General features: G+C 53.7%; 1 protein-coding gene across 4 annotated transcripts in view; it reads right to left on the bottom strand.

Annotated features, from left to right (window-relative positions):
• Positions 1-2,070: 2,070 nt before the first annotated feature.
• The window catches only part of PLEKHM2 (pleckstrin homology and RUN domain containing M2), a 47,282-nt gene continuing 31,529 nt past the window's right edge, over positions 2,071-17,823 (bottom strand). For all 4 annotated transcript variants that reach the window (XM_032965312.2, XM_032965313.2, XM_032965314.2 and 1 more), the window contains 8 exons: positions 17,353-17,506; positions 17,061-17,193; positions 15,158-15,375; positions 12,925-12,990; positions 12,237-12,396; positions 5,256-5,423; positions 4,365-4,481; positions 2,071-2,451 (listed from right to left, as the gene is read on the bottom strand). In XM_032965312.2, coding sequence (XP_032821203.2) covers positions 2,413-2,451; positions 4,365-4,481; positions 5,256-5,423; positions 12,237-12,396; positions 12,925-12,990; positions 15,158-15,375; positions 17,061-17,193; positions 17,353-17,506 — 1,055 coding nt within the window. In that variant the 3' untranslated portion in view covers positions 2,071-2,412. The remainder of the gene's footprint in view (positions 2,452-4,364; positions 4,482-5,255; positions 5,424-12,236; positions 12,397-12,924; positions 12,991-15,157; positions 15,376-17,060; positions 17,194-17,352; positions 17,507-17,823) is intronic.

The raw sequence follows: 17,823 nt of genomic DNA, 5'->3' as shown, positions 1-17,823 counted from the left end.
GATGCCATCCAGGCATCCACCCTACGTCCTTCCTTGTGGAAGAGATACATAGATGACATGTTCGTCATCTGGCCACATGGCCTACCAGCGCTGGGCCAATTCTTCAACCACATCAATTACATACACCCAGCCATCAAATTCACCATGGAGGTGGAAAAGGATGGAAAGTTACCATTCTTGGATTTTTAATCGAAAAGAGACCAGATGGCTCAATGGGACACTGTCTACAGGAAAACCACCCATACAGATGCCTACCTAAAACCTGACTCCCACCATCCATCCCAGAATAATTCCCTCATCCAAACTCTACACCATAGAGCTCATTGTATTTCCGACCATCACCACCTAGCCAGTGAACTGGAGTACGTACACCAAGCCCTCAAGATGAATGAATATTCGGACTACACAATCCGTAAAGCTATCACCCCCAACCGTTAGGAAAGAACCATCTGAGGACACAATCAAAACCATCACCTTGCCATACATAGCAGGGGTTGCCAAAAATATTTCCAAAATCATGAGCAAACACAATATCCAGGTTCGATTCAAAACAGTACGTAAAATTCGTGATCTGATCCCATCTGTGAAATATGTGATCCCTGATATGCAATTCCCTGGTGTCTACAAACTAAGCTGTGTCTGCAGCAGTAGTTACATGGGGGAAACTAAGCGACATGTCTCAGACTGTGTTCGTGAACATAAGGCAGATCTTAAACACGGTAGGACCAATACCTCGGCCATGGCTGATAATTGTTTTAACGCTGTGGGCACACACGAAATTTATTTTTCAAAAACGAAGGTACTCTGCAAACCCACTGGCTATCAACAAAGATTTGTCCATGAAGCCATCTAGATATATAAACACAGTAACAATTTCAACCGAGAAGCTGGGTATAAACTGAGCAATCATTGGAAGGACGTTATTAACCAGTTTCAGTCATAACTGGCTGTGATGTTGCCATCCTGCCTGCCGATGTTAGCAGTTATTTCCGACTCTCTGAGCTACATTACCAGGTTAAATGTTTTTACATTAACAGGCTAAATGTTTCACTAACACAGTCACTGCTGCTCCTTTTCCTCGATGTGGCGGTGGCTCTCGTTTTTAACAGGTTAAATGTCTCACTAACACAGCCACCGTTGTGGTGGTTCTCTTACATTGACATGCTAATCTCTCACAATGGCCACCTCCACAGCTTAGTTTTCCTCGATGTCGCGGTGGCACCCGGTTTTCTTACATTCACATGCAAATTCCATCTCTAGCCCCGCCCACTTACCCTTGGGCTACACCCATCTCAAACCTATATAACATCCTGCTTCAGCAGCTCTCCCGCTATATTTTTTCCTGCCTCAACAGCTCTCCCGCTATATTTTTTGACCTGATGACGATTGCTTGTGTTGCGATCGAAACGTCGTGATATTTTTTTCTATCTACGTGGCTTTACCGAAAGAACAATGAGATGACATTTTATTGAACTAGAACTATTAATAACGCTGATCCCTCGCGACAAAGCCTCACGCAGTGTGACTGGTTCAGCGACTGTGACACCGCCAACGCTAACTGCGGGTGCCGTGTTCGCGTGCGGGTCCAGTGACAAGTCAGTGGCCCTTTTGTGTTTGGGCAAGTGATGGTCTGTGGGGGCAGTGTTTGTGGATTCACGAGTGAATAGGTTTAATACGTCATACGTCTTTGGAGACAATATTACGAGTCAGTGTTGATTGTTGGACGAGGCCGCGTGTAATGATCTGGCTAAAATCTGTGTCGTGAAGACCCTTCTACCACTCACTTCCCTCATTTACATTCCTACACCCTGGATTATGCTCGGCGCAGTCCCAAGCAAAACGTTGTGAATCCAATCATCCATGTGAGTTTCCGAGGATTGTTCCTCAATCTCGTTTGGCTGTCGGGTGGTGGAGGGTCATAATAAAACAAATTTGGCCAGATCCTTACACGTAGCCTAGTTGAGATATGTGGAGTGAGAATGGTCTGCGTTTGTGTTTTGTTGGTATAGAAGGCATCGGTGGTTTTGCTTTTTCATACGTTCATTTCTCACATGAACGTATTGCACACGGTTTTGCTTTTTCAGTCTTTGAACTTTATTTCATTAAACAAAAACGTATACCTTGTTCGAGTTGGCTTTGCAGAAACATGAAAAAAACAAGAACACATTTGTTAAATACCACCACACGGTGTGTGTAAACTCGCATTCGTACCTCGCCACATGCGTGCTTATGCATGTTTGTGGGCATCCATGCATATTCCACGCACTTTACCGTAAATGTGCGTTTTAGTGTGCGCAGTAACGTACCGGTGCATATGCATGTATAGACACAGGGAGTCCACGAGCATTACACTGTGTACATATGTATGTGTGCGTGTCAGCATGTATTAGGTCGCTCCCACTCGGAGCGGCTCTAGCTCCCGTCCCTCTGCACTTCTTGTGGCAGCGGCACCTGCACAAAGACACAGAGATGCAGAGCGGGCCGTCCCCTGTTCAGCATGCATATCCGGGGCCCGTTGTTATTGTTATCAATGTCGTTCCTCCCCTGGTTAATCCAGGAAGGCCTCGCTGCCGAGTCTCAACTCGTGATCAGGAGGGTCCTGGCAGGTGTTCTCAGTCGGGGGCAATGTTGCTGCTGCTGCTGCCATGTGATCCCAACGAGGTGATCTGCAGGTAATTTTTCCGGATTGGAATTCGTTTTCGGCCAATACCGGTTACAACATTGCGTGTGGTTTTTTGTTTAGCTATGGAAAGAAACTGGTGAACATGGAGGAAACCCATGCAGAACAAGGGGGAGAAAATACAAACTCCACACAGAAAGGCGCCCAAGTCAGGCATCGAACCCAGGTGCTTTTTGGTGTGTCACCACTGCACCGCCACCCTGCCACCACCCTAGAGGGCCACCGAGACATCTATCGCATGGTTTACGGTGTCTTGAGATGTGCTCGTATTTTCGGTTAGAAAAACAACCAAATAGTATTTCATTACGCATTGCTATTGGCCTCACCAGCGAGAGGCGACACAATAACAATCGGCCAGTTGCTGTTACCCATTGTGCACCACGTAGATTGGGCGGCAGACGGCCTTGCACGACATAACTGGGGCCACATCATGGAGGTGTCCCAACTCAGAATTTAACGATGGATTGCGAATGATGAGGGCCGAGTTAATAATGCGTGCACCAGGGGGCCCAACGCCGCTTCCAAGCGCCACCCTTGGATGCACGAATTAAACAATTACTCAGTCCAGTCAGCCGAGTGGCTCGGCGATAGAGCGAGTGGTGCGCGTTCGAAAGGTCTGCGAGTTCAAATCTGAGTGAATGATAAAGAAAATGTCAACTGGTAATACCGCACTGCCGCTGCATGGTATCCGCTCTCGTAGAGAGACAGACAATCACTTGGAGGTGCCAGGAGGAGGAATCACAAATGAGTGGGAAGGCAGCAGCCACACCCTAAGGATCTGGCATGACCAACAATTGCCCAAGCTCTGTGGTCCTCCATGTACTAAAAGGTGGTATTGGCCAAATAATGAATGTTTATACAGGTGGGAGGAAACACGGGGAAAACCCATACGTGTGAGAGGGCAACACTTTATATCGCGTACAGATGGAGCAAGTGGAATCCACACTTTCCTGTACTGCTATCCCCTGGTGAGCCAGGGTACAGCTTCTCCTCGATGCCCACGCATCTCTGTGTGATCCAGAACCCTCACTGCTGCCTCCACAACACTGGATTCCAGGCAGCGTAGCCACCACCACCACCGCCCATCATGGGGGATCTTGTTTTTGGGGAAGTCAACTGTGGTTGTCCTATGAATATGCTGCAGCGCCGTAAACAGGAGATGAGCACCAATGCATACATTCTAATTTCTTCAGGAACTCACTCGGACTCTGAATACAACACTGTGCATGGACACGACTGGTAGCCAGGTATCTGGGGCTGCTCTGTGTTGACACAATAAGCAACCCGCTGCTATCCTCACACAGCTCCACTCACTGGCTACTCCCATGATCCCCTGAAGGGAGACTTTCCCTTGATTTGTCCGTCATTTGGATCCCAAAAGGAGGCAGGACAGGAATCCCTCGGCTCATTCGGATAGATACAAGTTGAGTAAGTCGTCGCTTCCCAGCACGGAATCGATCCTCAAAGCAACCGCCACCACGGGTGCCGTATGCCAAAGACGTGTCCGTTCTTTTAGAGTTTGTCGAGATCATAACACACAGTTGAATAGAATCCGCACGCACACCCCCACCACATTACGTTCACAGCCGACGGCACCCAGGCCTGGGAAGCGAAGGCACGCGAAGCGCTTGCAAGCAAAAAACGATCGTTGTCATTTCCACTCTGGCCGCACGCGCAAACTTGCCTGGAAAATCGATTCCCAGGCGAGAGCCAGGCCGGAGAGGAACCTGCGCAGCTCCGAGTCGCAACTGAAGCTGAGGTCCCAGCCGAGGACACACTGCGAGTCCGCGCCTTCCCTCACCTGCGCACACATACGGAGCAGCAGATGAAATTAACCCAGCGCCTGCACACTGTGTGTGTACACAGAGGTTCTCGCAAACAGCACTTTCCCCGATAATCTTTTATGGTTATATAGTGAGGCCAAGGACGAGCTGGTAGTTGAGGCGACACTTTTATTTAACAGCACTAGTGTACAGGGTTTCTAAAACAAAGGGGTAACGGCCCCTTACACCCGCTACCTGGGGAGGTATGGCCTCTGGGCTATCGTGCCTCCTCATACTGGGGACCACTCTGCACTCAGCCCTCCGGCTAGAGGCCCTAGGGGAGGCTATCCTGACCTGACCCAGACAAGGTCCTCGGGTCCCGACCACTGGCCCACTCAGTCCCGGCCCTTACAAGGACGTCAGGTCTGGGGGTACCCAGGGTCCGACCACTGTCCCACCTCAGTCCCGGCCCTTAGAAGGACAGCGGGTCTGGGGGTCTCAGGGTCCTACTCTAAGCCCGGTCTTCAGTCTTCGGCTTGAGGAACACTGCCGAACCCAGGTCAGAGGTCCGGCTTTTATACACCTGCCAGGGTCCCCACGCCCCTGGCCACGCCTCCCTTCCAGAGAGTTCCAGAGGGACCTGGAATCTTCCCCCAGCCCCTCTTGGGGTCTAGGGAACCTTGGTGACCCACACATCACACCCTACTGGTGGATGTCTGCTAGTGCAGGTAAGTACCCCGTTTATCGCGTTACATCTATACTGGGGATCTTTGTCTTTGTGAATGCATGTATCCGGGTATGAATGAGTGTACCAGTGAGCACGCGTGGCGCATGTCGTGTGTCCGTGCGCGCACGATGCATGGCAGTGGGAGCCTGCCCAGGGAGCGGATGAACCGCGTCTCCGCGTCCTCGTGGCACAGGAAGAGGTCGTTCCGCGTGAGCAGCAGCACGCCAGGCACAGCGGGCACACGCACGCACACCTATGCACGCACACACATGCCACCGCGTCACTACCAGCACAGCGAGCACACGCACGGACACCTAACAATAACAACCGCCATTCGCCACTAAGTGGCGGGTGACATCACCACGATGCTTGTGCCAGGCCAGGTGCACGTTGAGGCCACGTAAAATGTCGAACGCCCACTATCAGGAGGACACGGGGCAGACCCAGATGCCACAGGTTGACTGACTGAGATGACTGGTTGATGCACCACCTGTGCCCCCTACTGTGCCAACTTGCTGTGCTTTAGCCACATGGCGCTCCGCTCGTTGTTGCGAGCGTCGCTCCTCCACCCTCCGTTGTTGTTGGAGGGCGACTGCCTCCAACTGCTCAGTAGCGTCATTCACGAGCCTCCTTCAGAGGCCGATCTTGACAGCGCTGGTACCAGTCGTTGGCAAGTCCACTCAGCTCCACATCCTCTTGTACCACATCACTCCATCTCTTCTCTAGCCTGTGCTGCGCCAATTTAGCCCCCTCGATCCGGCAGAACAAAAGCTGTTTAGGCTTCCGGTGGCTGGGCATGCGGGCTACATGACCCAGCCAACGCAGCCTTGCCTGCCGGAGGAGCTCACCTATGGGACTTTGTCAAGATCTTTCAAGGATTTGTGAGCTCCTCATACAATCCAGCCTGGTTAAACCCAGGATGGATCGTAGGCAGGCCAGCCTAAATGCTTTTAACCGGCAAAGATGTTCCATTAGGGTGGTCCACGTTTCGCAAGCGTAGAGAAGGGAATGACTGTGGCTGAGAAGACTCGAAGCTTCGTGCGGAGTGACAGACCAGGTAGCTTCCACACAGCGATACGCAACCGATGAAAAGATGCCACTCGCCTAACTCAGAGTGCGACCTCTGCTGTCAAACCGGAGCCAGTCATGAGCATACTGCCCAGGTATGAGAAACCCTCCACTCTCTCCACAACTGCCCTATCACCAATTGGGAGTTGTGGAGGTGGAGTGTCCGATGGTACAAAATACCCAGGCAGGTTCTTAGTTTTGGTGGGGATGATGGTAAGTCCCCACCTCTTAGTGGCAAGCTCCAGGTTCAGCAGCATCGCCTCCAACTCTTCCTCTGAGTGAGCAGTAATAACCAGATCATCGGCATACATAACATGATTGAGCAATAGGGAGCCATCCCTTGACTGCACCCGGGCATCGATCAGCCTCCCAGTGTATCTGTACCAGATGGAAATTCCTCCGGTACAGCTATTGAAGGCTTCACGGACTGTGTGGTCGAAATAGATGTAAAATAATGTGGGAGCCAGAGGACATCCCTGTCGCACCCCAATGTGTACAGAGAATGGCTCCGACTCCCGGCCACGTAGTTTTACCTGGGCCCGCTCACCATCATGAAGATCCTTAATGATTGTGAGCAGAGGGTCAGGGACTCTGAAAGCACGAAGAACAATGCAGAGCCCAGGCCTGCTGATGGTATCATAGGCCTTGACCAGGTCAATAAAGCAGAGATGTAGGTCTTGTTGGAATTCCCAACACCTCTGCTGTAGCAGATGGACAGAAAATATGTCATTTGTGTAGGACCGCCCTTTCCTGAAACCGCATTGGGGCTCCGCAAGCCCCTCCTCAGTGTGCCTAGCAAGGCGATGTTGAATAATCCTTGCCAGGATCTTTCCCTGCACACTGAGGAGTGAGATACCCCTGTAGTTGTTACAGTCTGTGTGGTCCCCCTTCTGAAAGAGCGCGACCACCAGGGCATCCTTCCAATCCTGCGGAACCCGTCCACTGGTCCAGAATGTTGTTATGATGTCATGTAGGGCAGTCTGTGCACAAATGCCACCCTCCCTCAGCATTTCGCTTGAGAGATCATCTCTGCCCGCTGCCTTTCCTGGTCTCAGATTCTCGAATGCCTTCAGTACTTCCTCAACAGATGGTACCTCAGACAGCCACTCAATATAGTAATAGGTTTTTACCCGTTTATCTGGCACCAAAACTGACATTTATACAAGGGATCATGTTTGCAATAACCACAACACAAGCAGTCAAAATGCAAACAAAAAGAGCCACTCAATATTTGAGGTACCGCAGCCTCGGCAGGTTCATCCCCCAATTTGTCCCACGTTGTTTTCCATGCTGAGGGATTTCCCCTCCTCCAGGACCCCACAGAAATGTTCAGCAAATCTGCAAACCTGTTCCTGGGGGTCGGAGCTTGGATGTTCTTTCCCCTAATGATGGTAACAGGTGTGGCACTGCAGGTTACTTTTTTTATGGAATTAAAGAGCGATCTGTGATCACAGGCCATTGATGCAGACTGCATCTCCTCAGCAACCCGCGACCACCACCCATCCTTGCAGCGCCTCACGGCTCTCCGAACCTCTGAGCGAAGGCTGCGGTAAGCCTCCTCATTCTCCGACGTGGGATACTGTAGCCGATGAGAGTGGGCCTGTCGCTTTTTCAGCCGGCTTGAACACCTCTTCTGTCAGCCAGGGTCTCTGGGGAGGTCTGGACCATGTACCCAAAGCAGCCATTGCAGCTGCATGAGCCACAGTCCTAAACCTCACCCATTTCCCCTCGACATCAGGAGGAGTGGGGGACGATGCCAACCCCAGTTGCAAGCAATGATTAAATTCTCGCTTGCAACTTTCACCCACACCGGAGTGGAAGAATGGCAGGTGTATCTTACAGATGACAAGTCAATAGTCAGTGGGCAGATCAGCTCCACGGTAGGTCCTGGTGTCAAGGACATGGGCCTGCATCCACTGTTCCATCTCTATGTAGTCCAGCAGATGTTCTTGCTTGGACCCGGCATGCATCCATGATGCTGTGTGGATGCGCCGATGCCGGAACAGCGTGTTGGTAATTACAAGCCCATGGGCTGCACAAGAATTTAGCAGCCTCCTGCTGTTGTTATTGAGCTGATCTGGCCCATGCCTTCCAATCACTCCAGACCAGGTGCCAGCATCATGGCCAATTTGGGTATTGAAGTCACCCAAAAAGATGACTCTATCCCAAGGGGCCGCTTTAGCTAGCTCCTGTGACAGGTCATAGAAGGCATCTGACTCATCGGCCTTGCCTGCATCCCTCCACGGATGTTCATCTTCGGTGGGGGCATAAGTAACCACGATCGCCACTCCTCGCCTCCGGTTGATGGGAAGGCGAGCCTTAAACTATCATTTGTGGCCAGGTTGCTTGGGAAAATTAATGATATAGCTCAGTGGGCCTCAGCTGGTATAATACAAATATTTCGTTTATTGCGAGCACCTATGAAGGCCGGCACAGCACGCGAGTGGGCGGATGGCCAGCACCATCCCTGGCTGCCTTTGTCTCCCAAGTGATGATTTTTACACACCGCACCAGGTACTCATTGAGGCTGAGTCGACTCAAGGCAGACCCAGAACCAGTTCAAATAATCGTCATTGGTGTTGGCTGTGAGCGGGGATTGAACTCGGGTCACCGGGGTCACAGTGAAAGGTAATAAACACTACACTATCACTCCCCCCACACACACACACGAGGGGACACACCGTGCACACACAATCCTCTTGCACAAACCATGCGCGCACACATGCGCGCATCCCTCTCACACCCACATGTACACACCGAGAACATACGAACAGCAAAGACAAAATCCCCCGTCTAGCCTTAACACACTGTTGGGACAAGTTCTGTTCGTGAACAACATTCGAACGAACAGCACACACTCACTCAACAACAACAACAACAACCGCCATTCGCCACTAAGTGGCGGTGACGTCACCACGACGCTTGTGCCAGGCTATGTGCACCCTGAGGCCACGTGAAGTGTCGAACGCCCGCTGGCAGGAGGTCACGGGGCAGATCCAGGTGCCACGGGTCGACTGACTGAGATGACTGGCTGATGCACCACCTGTGCCCCCTACTGTGCCAACCTGCTGTGCTTTAGCCACCCGGCGCTCCGCTCGCTGTTGTGAGCGTCGCTCCTCCGCCCTCCGTTGTTGTTGGAGGGCGACTGCCTCCAACTGCCCAGTAGCATCCTTCACGAGCCTCCTCCACAGAGGCCGATCTTGACACCGCTGGTACCAGTCATCGGCAAGTCCACTCAGCTCCACGTCCTCCTGTACCACATCACTCCATCTCTTCTCTAGCCCGTGCCGCGCCCGCTTAGCCCCCTCAATCCGGCCGAACAAAAGCTGTTTCGGCATGCGGTGGCTGGGCATGCGGGCTACATGACCCAGCCATCGCAGCCTTGCCTGCCGGAGGAGCTCACCGATGGGACCCTGCCCAGATCTTTCAAGGATTTGTGAGCTCCTCACACAATCCAGTCTGGTTAAACCCAGGATGGATCGTAGGCAGGTCAGCCTAAATGTTTCTAACCGGCGAAGATGTTCCATTAGGGGGGTCCACGTTTCGCAAGCGTAGAGAAGGGAGGGAATGACCGTGGCCGAGAAGACCTGAAGCTTAGTGCGGAGCGACAGACCAGGTAGCTTCCACACAGCATTACGCAACCGATGAAAAGATATTGCCGCTCGACTGATTCGGAGTGAGACCTCTGCTGTTAAACTGGAGCCAGTCATAAGCACACTGCCCAGGTATGGGAAACTCTCCACTCTCTCCACAACTGCCCCATCACCGATTGGGAGTTGTGGGGGTGGAGTGTCCGATGGTACAAAATACCCAGGCAGGTGCTTAGTTTTGGTGGGGCTGATGGTAAGGCCCCACCTCTTAGTGGCACACTCCAGTCTCAGCAGCAGCGTCTCCAACTCCTCCTCTGACTGAGCAGCTATTACCAAGTCATCAGCATACATAACGTGGTTGAGCAATAGGGAGCCATCCCTTGACCGCACCCGGGCATCGATTAGCCTCCCATTATATCTGTACCATATGGAGATTCCCCCGGTACAGCTATTGAAGGCTTCACGAACTACGTGGTCAAAATAGATGTTAAATAATGTGGGAGCCAGAGGACATCCCTGTCGCACCCCAAGGTGTACAGGGAATGGCTCCGACTCCCGGCCACGTAGTTTTACCCGGGCCCGCTCACCATCATGAAGGTCCTTAATGATCGTGAGCAGATGGTCAGGTACTCCAAAAGCACGAAGAACGACCCAGAGCCCAGGCCTACTGATGGTATCATAGGCCTTGATCAGGTCAATAAAGCAGAGATGTAGGTCTTGTTGGAATTCCCTACACCTCTGCTGTAGCAGACGGACAGAAAATATGGCATCTGTGCAGGACCGCCCTTTCCTGAAACCGCATTGGGGCTCCGCAAGCCTCTCCTCAGCGTGCCTGGCAAGGCGATGCTGAATAATCCTTGCCAGGACCTTTCCCGGCACACTGAGGAGTGAGATGCCCCTGTAGTTGTTACAGTCTGTGCGGTCCCCCTTCTTAAAAAGGGGGACCACCAGGGCATCCTTCCAATCCTGCGGAACCCGTCCAGTGGTCCAGACTGTTGTTATGATGTCATATAGGGCAGTATGTGCACAAACGCCACCCTCCCTCAGCATTTCGCTTGGGAGATCATCTCTGCCCGCTGCCTTTCCTGGTCTCAGACTCCGGATCGCCTTCAATACTTCCTCAGCAGATGGCACCTCAGCCAGCCACTCACAGGGGGTGACTTCATCCAATATTTGAGGCACCGCAGCCTCAGCAGGGTCATCCTCACTTTGTGCCACGATGTTTTCCTGGCTGAGGGATTTTCCCTCCCCCAGGACCTCACAGAAATGCTCAGCAAATCTGCGAACCTGTTCCTGGGGGTCGGAAATTGGATCACCGTTTTTTCCCCTAATGATGGTAATAGGTGTGGCGCTGCAGGTTACTTTTTTGATGGAGTTAAATAGAGATTTGTGATCACGGGCCACTGAGGCAGACTCCATCTCCTCAGCAACCCGCGACCACCACCCATCCTTGCAGCGCCTCACAGCTCTCCGAACCTCCGAGCGAAGGCTGCGGTAAGCCTCCTCATTCTCTGACGTGGGATTCTGTAGCCGATGACAGTGGGCCTGTCGCTTTTTCTCAACCATCCTGAACAATTTCTCTGTCATCCAGGGTGTCTGGGGAGGTCTGGACCGCGTACCCAAAGCAGCCATTGCAGCTGCATGAGTCACAGTCCTAAACCTCGCCCATTTACCCTCGACATCAGGAGGAGTCGGGGACGATGCCAATCCCAGCCGCAAGCGATGATGAAATTCTCGCTTGCAACTTTCATCAGATAACTGAGACCAGGCCACTTTAGGTTGGAATGGGGTCCTGGGTGTACACCCACCACCGGAGTGGAAGAATGGCAGGCGCATCTTACAGATGACTAGTCGATGGTCAGAGGGCAGATCAGCTCCACGGTAGGTCCTGGTGTCAAGGACATGGGCTCGCATTCGCTGGTCCGTCACTATGTAGTCCAGCAGATGTGCTTGCTTGGACCCGGCATGCATCCATGATGTTGTGTGGATGCGCCGATGCCGGAACAGCGTGTTGGTAATTACAAGCCCATGGGCTGCACAAAAATCTAGCAGCCTCCTACCGTTGTTATTGAGCTGATCTGGCCCATGCCCTCCAATCACTCCAGACCAGGTGCCAGTATCATGACCAACTCGGGCATTGAAGTCACCCAACATGATGACTCTATCCCGAGGGGCCACTTTAGCCAGCACCTGTGACAGGAGGTCATAGAAGGCATCTGACTCATCGGCTTTGCCTGCATCCCTCCACGGATGTTCATCTTCGGTGGGGGCATAAGTAACCACGACCACCATTCCTCACACACTCACTCACACGCGCACACACAGACACATACACACATATACACACACACACAGACACACAGCTGGCACGCACGGTCGGCGCACGCAGCCGACGAGCGCACGCTCACCCCGTGCGACACAGCCTGGCAGATGGCCTGCAGCCAATGGGAGACGCTGGGCTCGGAGCGCGCGGCCAGGCGCAGGGGCGGTCGCCCCGTGAGCAGCACCTGGAAGCTGTGTGGCTGCTCGGCGTCGCGCACGCGCAGGCACCCACCGCACCCGCCTCCGCTGCGCAACCACCACACAGCACAACGGGGGGGGCACGGTCACACAATGCCATCCGGGAGCCAGGGACTCCGCTGCCACTGCCTGATTGGGTTTGAGCCGGACAGTCCGGGGAGTGGGGGGGGGGGCGGTGGGGGAATGGCGCCCGAGTGTGTGGGTTTGCAGGAGTCAATTTGTGCCGAGGGCCAGTGGGGCACTGCCTTCATGACTGGAGACTCAGCGCAGGGAAGTGCGAGCGGGATCGGTCTGCGGTGGAAAAGCTGGCTACGCTGATCGCACATGGCGGAGATGATAACGCGAGGGCTACTCTGTGTGGAAGTGAACCTTGGTTCTATGGTGAGACTCTCCCCTTGCCATAGTAATGCGGAATTTCCACCACTGGCCCAGCAGGGCTGTAAACATGTGATCAGTACCAATGCCTTAATGCTCATCTGAGTGGTACGTCACTCTGACTTTGACCTTAATGATGCCTTTGCTGTCTGTGCACTGCACTTGTGCTGCACATTCAGTGTTTCTGAATTAGTGTTTCACCTCATGCTGAGAGACATGAGTGGTGTCACGCCCGTGCTGTCTTCATACTGGTACAAGATGCCACTGCTGGAAACAAAAACAGCGCCAGAGCGCACATTTAACATACGTGGACAAGCAAGATAGTCACACGAGAGAGAGCCAAACGAGAGAGAATGACCCACACAAGAGATAGTGAGCCACACGCGAGGGAGAATGCCACACGAGAGGGAGAAAACCACATGATTGCCACACATGACAGTGAGCCACGAGAGAGTGAGCCACGAGAGAGTGAGCCACACGAGAGTGTGAGCCACACGAGAGTGAGCCATAAGAGAGTGAGCCACACGAGAGAGTGAGCCACGAGAGAGAGCCACATGAGAGAGTGAGCCATAAGAGAGTGTGAGCCACACGAGAGAGTGAGCCACAAGAGAGTGAGCTACACAAGAGAGTGAGCCACAAGAGAGCCACACGAGAGAGTGAGCCACGAGAGAGAGAGCCACTTGAGAGAGTGAGCCATAAGAGAGTGTGAGCCACACGACAGAGTGAGCCACGAGAGAGAGAGCCACATGAGAGAGTGAGCCATAAGAGAGTGTGAGCCACACGAGAGAGTGAGCCATAAGAGAGTGTGAGCCACACGAGAGAGTGAGCCACAAGAGAGTGAGCTACACAAGAGAGTGAGCCACAAGAGAGCCACACGAGAGAGAGACACGAGAGAGTGAGCCACACGAGAGAGTGAGCCACACGAGAGAGTGAGCCACACAAGAGAGTGAGCCACAAGAGAGCCACACGAGAGAGAGCCACACATTAGTGCAATAGCACCGAACAATCTGTACAAATGGGTCTGGAACCTACTTGATGTACTGCTATCTTCTGTTCACCTCATTTAATTTTCTTTAACACAGTTGCTGAGCACAGACCCAAAGGCCCAAAATATCAAGCAGGCAGCAACAAACAGCACTATCAAAGTTGTACTAGATATAAGACATGATTGTCACACATTTCTTGAAATGAGTGAGGTTATAACTGTGTAGTGACATCGGGGATGTCACTGTATGGTGCCGGCCCGGGAGGGCCGTGGCATGCGATGCACCGTCATCGCGTACACCCCGCAGATGGGTGTAGTACCAGCCCTAGTGGGGCTTGGTGAGCGCTGGGATAGCGCGGGCACCACGCATCGCGTGTAGTGCGGGCTCCCACAGGGGCGAGCGGGAGAGTGTCAGCCCAGAGAAAGGGTTGCCCCGGGCCATGGCACTCTGGTTGACCCCGTAGACACGTGATCTGAAGTGTCCACAGAGAAGGCCACAGGTGGGGGGGCTATGGGGTGATCACGTGTCCAGGGAGAGCTCTCGAGGGGGATCGAGAGGGAGCTGGAACGCTCGAGAAGGCGGGCAGGGCCGAGGGCGGAGCCAGACCCGACCCGGGAGGATATAAGGTGTGTCCCTGAGAGGGACCGCGGTTGCTTCGTTCTACAAGCTGGAAGCTCTGCGTCTACAAGCTGGAAGCTCTACGTCCTACGATGCATCACCACGTGGCCGGGGACCTGAGTGAGGGTTCGACCCTTCGTAGGTGTAACTCCTACGTATAGTGTAGTTAGCTGGGTGGTCACCACCCCAGGCTGTATCTGGTAAAGGGGCAGTTGTATATACGTGTTACAAAAAATGTTGCCTCTGAAGAATAACGTCTGCGACTCAGTTGGACTCGCTACAATTGTAAGAGCTGTGGAAAAAGAGACTATGGGAGTGGGAGTACCAGAGTGGAGCAGTGCGAGGGAAGAAGCAGAGAGAGGAGTGAGGTGACCTGCAGTATGGGGTGAGTGGGTGGGTGAGTGGGTGGGGAGAGTGTGTTGCTATGACCTGCAGTGAGTGTGCGGCTAAGTGGTTGAATAAGTGTGTGTTGTTGTTGTTGCGACCAGCAGTGTGGCAGTTGAACACAGTTTAGATGAGACAGTCTGGTTAGCAACACCACGGGTGTGGGAGTCGATGAGTGAAGTTTACGGGAACACTAACAACCTAACAACGGTAGCAGGGAATGAGTGACTGAAATGAATCCGTGAGAGCTGGATCAATCACCCCGACTGCCTTACAGCGTATCCAGCGCAGTGAGGTAGGGACTGGGAGATTGGCGGTAGCCAAGCGCGACCGCTAGAGTCAGTGGCACCGAAGCCTGCAACCCACTTGGTGTATCACCTAGCGATGCCAAAACCTCATAACCGCAGATGTCACAGTATGCCGCACGTTGCTCCACACGCACGCACCTGAGCACCAGGTAGCACGGCTTCCACGTGTGGCCGCCCATGCGCCCCGTCGTGCGGTACACGAGCAGCTCCTCCTTGTAGGGGACACAGCCTGGCCCCTGGGGGCAGCGTGAGGCCTGCAGGCAGCCTGCCGCGGCACAACCGGAGCCGGGCGCGCACTGCTGGTGCACCTCCTCCCAGTGCACGTAGCTGTAGCACGTGACATGCACTTCGGACAGCTGCAAAGACAAAGGTACCCCGTGTAGCCTTAACAGACCGTCAGGGTCGAGTGCTGTTTGTGAAGACTTGTTTAAGGCCGTCATTTAATGCCTAGGAGAGACCCACAACCGGTTCAGATTTCTATGAGCCCTATTTATTTATGTTTGTGTGTTTTATGTGTTTCCTTCTGGGGGTGTGCATTTATGTGTGTGCATGGTTTGTGAGAGGGGTGTGTGTGTGCATACAAATATATTGGTTACAGATGTTGGTCATGGAGTTAATCATATTTCCGGGTTCGTAGAGCGGATGCGCGCACACAAAGATCCCTGCATAGTGCTATTAAACGAGCACCTATGAATGCCGGCATAGCATACGAGGGGGTGGGTGACCAGCACCACTCCTGGCCGGCTTTGTCTCCTCAGTGGCGATGTTTACACATTGCACTCGGTACTCATTTTGAGGCCCAGGACCGGTGCAGAAAATCGTGAATGGGAATCGAACTCGGGTTGCCGGGTTTGAAGTGCAGCATGCTAACCACTACACTACCACTCTCCTGAACCCATAGATGCTCACACACTGACACACACACATGCACACATATACACGAACCCATACATATAAATGAATACATATGCAGGCAAGCCCACACAGAGGCACATGCATACACACACACACGCATACACACAAAAACAAATGTATACATATGTAGTGACTGTACTTGTCACCGTGTAGTGCCGGGACTTGTGAAGTCAAGGCTGGTAATGTCACTGCGGGCAGCCCGGGTTGCGGGCTGCAGTACCAGCACTAGCGGTGGTTGGCTGAGCGCTGGTTAGCGCGAAGGCACCGCGAGCAGTGTGCGGTGCCGGCTCCCAGTGAGGGAGCGAGAGCGAGCGTCAGCTAGCCAGGGTTACTCTGGGGCATGATACTCTGGCTGACCTGTTGTCACGTGACCGGACGATACTGGAGGGGGGCCACCGGTGGACGGGGGCCGAGGGGTGGTCACGTGGTCCCAGAGAGCTCTCGGGAACATTCGAGAAGGAGCTCGAGGAGCCTGGAAGGTGGGCGGGGCTAACGGCAGTGCCAGCCCCAGCCCGGGAGCGTATAATGGGAGCTCCGTGAGGAGCTCGCGGTTCTTCGTGTGCTGGCGTTTGAAGATCCACGTCGGGGAGAAGAAGCCTCTAGCCACGCGGTCATGGACCCCGCTTGTGGTCCGGCCCGGCATAGCAAACCGTGTCTAGTTCTGTCATAGCGTGGCTAGATGGGCATTCGAGACCCGAGCGTAGGTTGTGCTGTTGTGTGAATAAATAGTGTTGCTCCTAAGATAACGTCTGCGACTCAGTTGGACTCACTACGCATATACTGGAACACATTACAAAGACAAATACCCTTCGTTTAGACTGAACAGAGTATTGAGGCAAGAGCCAGCACCTATGAAGGCTGGCACGACACATGAGAGGGTGGGTGGCCAACACCACGCCCAATCGCCTTTGTCTCACCAGTGGTGATGTTCACACACCACACCAGGTACTCATTTGAGGATGAGTCGACCTAGGGGAGGCCCATGACCAGTTCATGGCCACGTACACAAAAACACGCAACGCATGCATTTACAAAATGGCCACGAATACAAACGCAACACACACACGGACGCACACACGCACGCACGCACACACGCACACACGCACGCACGCACGCACGCACGCACCGGGCACGGTGTCTCGCGCGCGACGAATGCCATGAGGGTTGGGTGCGTCTCGGACGTCTCCGTGTGGGTGCGTGGGTACGGTGGCTCCCGGCAGCCGCGCACCAGCGCCGCCGTCAGAGACAGCAGCAGGAACCTGGGAGAGCACGCAATCACATGCAATCACAACGTGGACACGCACGCAAATCACAACACAGCCGCACACGCAATCACACGCGACACACGCAATCACACAAGATGCTCGTCGCGTATACGCACTCGACACCGATTTAATTGCACGCGCTGGTAGACGTACTCAGTGAGGCCGTGCTCGGCGGTGTCGATCCAAGTGTGGTGGCGCTGGGAGGCGTCGTCCAGCCGCACCGCCTGCCCGTGCACGCCCACGCGCACCGCCGCCAGCTGGTGGTAGGGGGTGGCTCTCTCCACCGCAAACGGCTTCTCCGCCGTCCCTAGAACGCAGAGCACGCGGACCGCCGTGAGCCACCGGCGGTGGTACTCATGCCGGCTGGTCAGAAGCGTCGAGGCCCCCCGAGCCCTCACTTCCCAGACCTCCATTGGTGGCTGGCGGCGGCGGCAATCTGACGGGTAAGTCCGGATCAGGTGTTATCTCATTGTACCTTCGTTGTGCCTGTGTCCTCATCCGCATTGTGCACAGCAGTGTCGAATATAAATGCAACGCTAAGGCTGTGCGATGCACCCGTACAACCCCACGTGGAGTATTGCCTTCAGTTCCGGACACCACGGTACAAATAGGACATTGCTGCCT

Source organism: Petromyzon marinus, chromosome 34 (genome assembly GCF_048934315.1).
Source record: "Petromyzon marinus isolate PM22_M1 ecotype Great Lakes invasive population chromosome 34, UKy_Petmar_22M1.pri1.0, whole genome shotgun sequence".
Classification (NCBI taxonomy): domain Eukaryota; kingdom Metazoa; phylum Chordata; class Hyperoartia; order Petromyzontiformes; family Petromyzontidae; genus Petromyzon; species Petromyzon marinus.
Note: the sequence above shows the minus strand (reverse complement) of the source record. Positions and strands in the feature narration are given on the sequence as shown.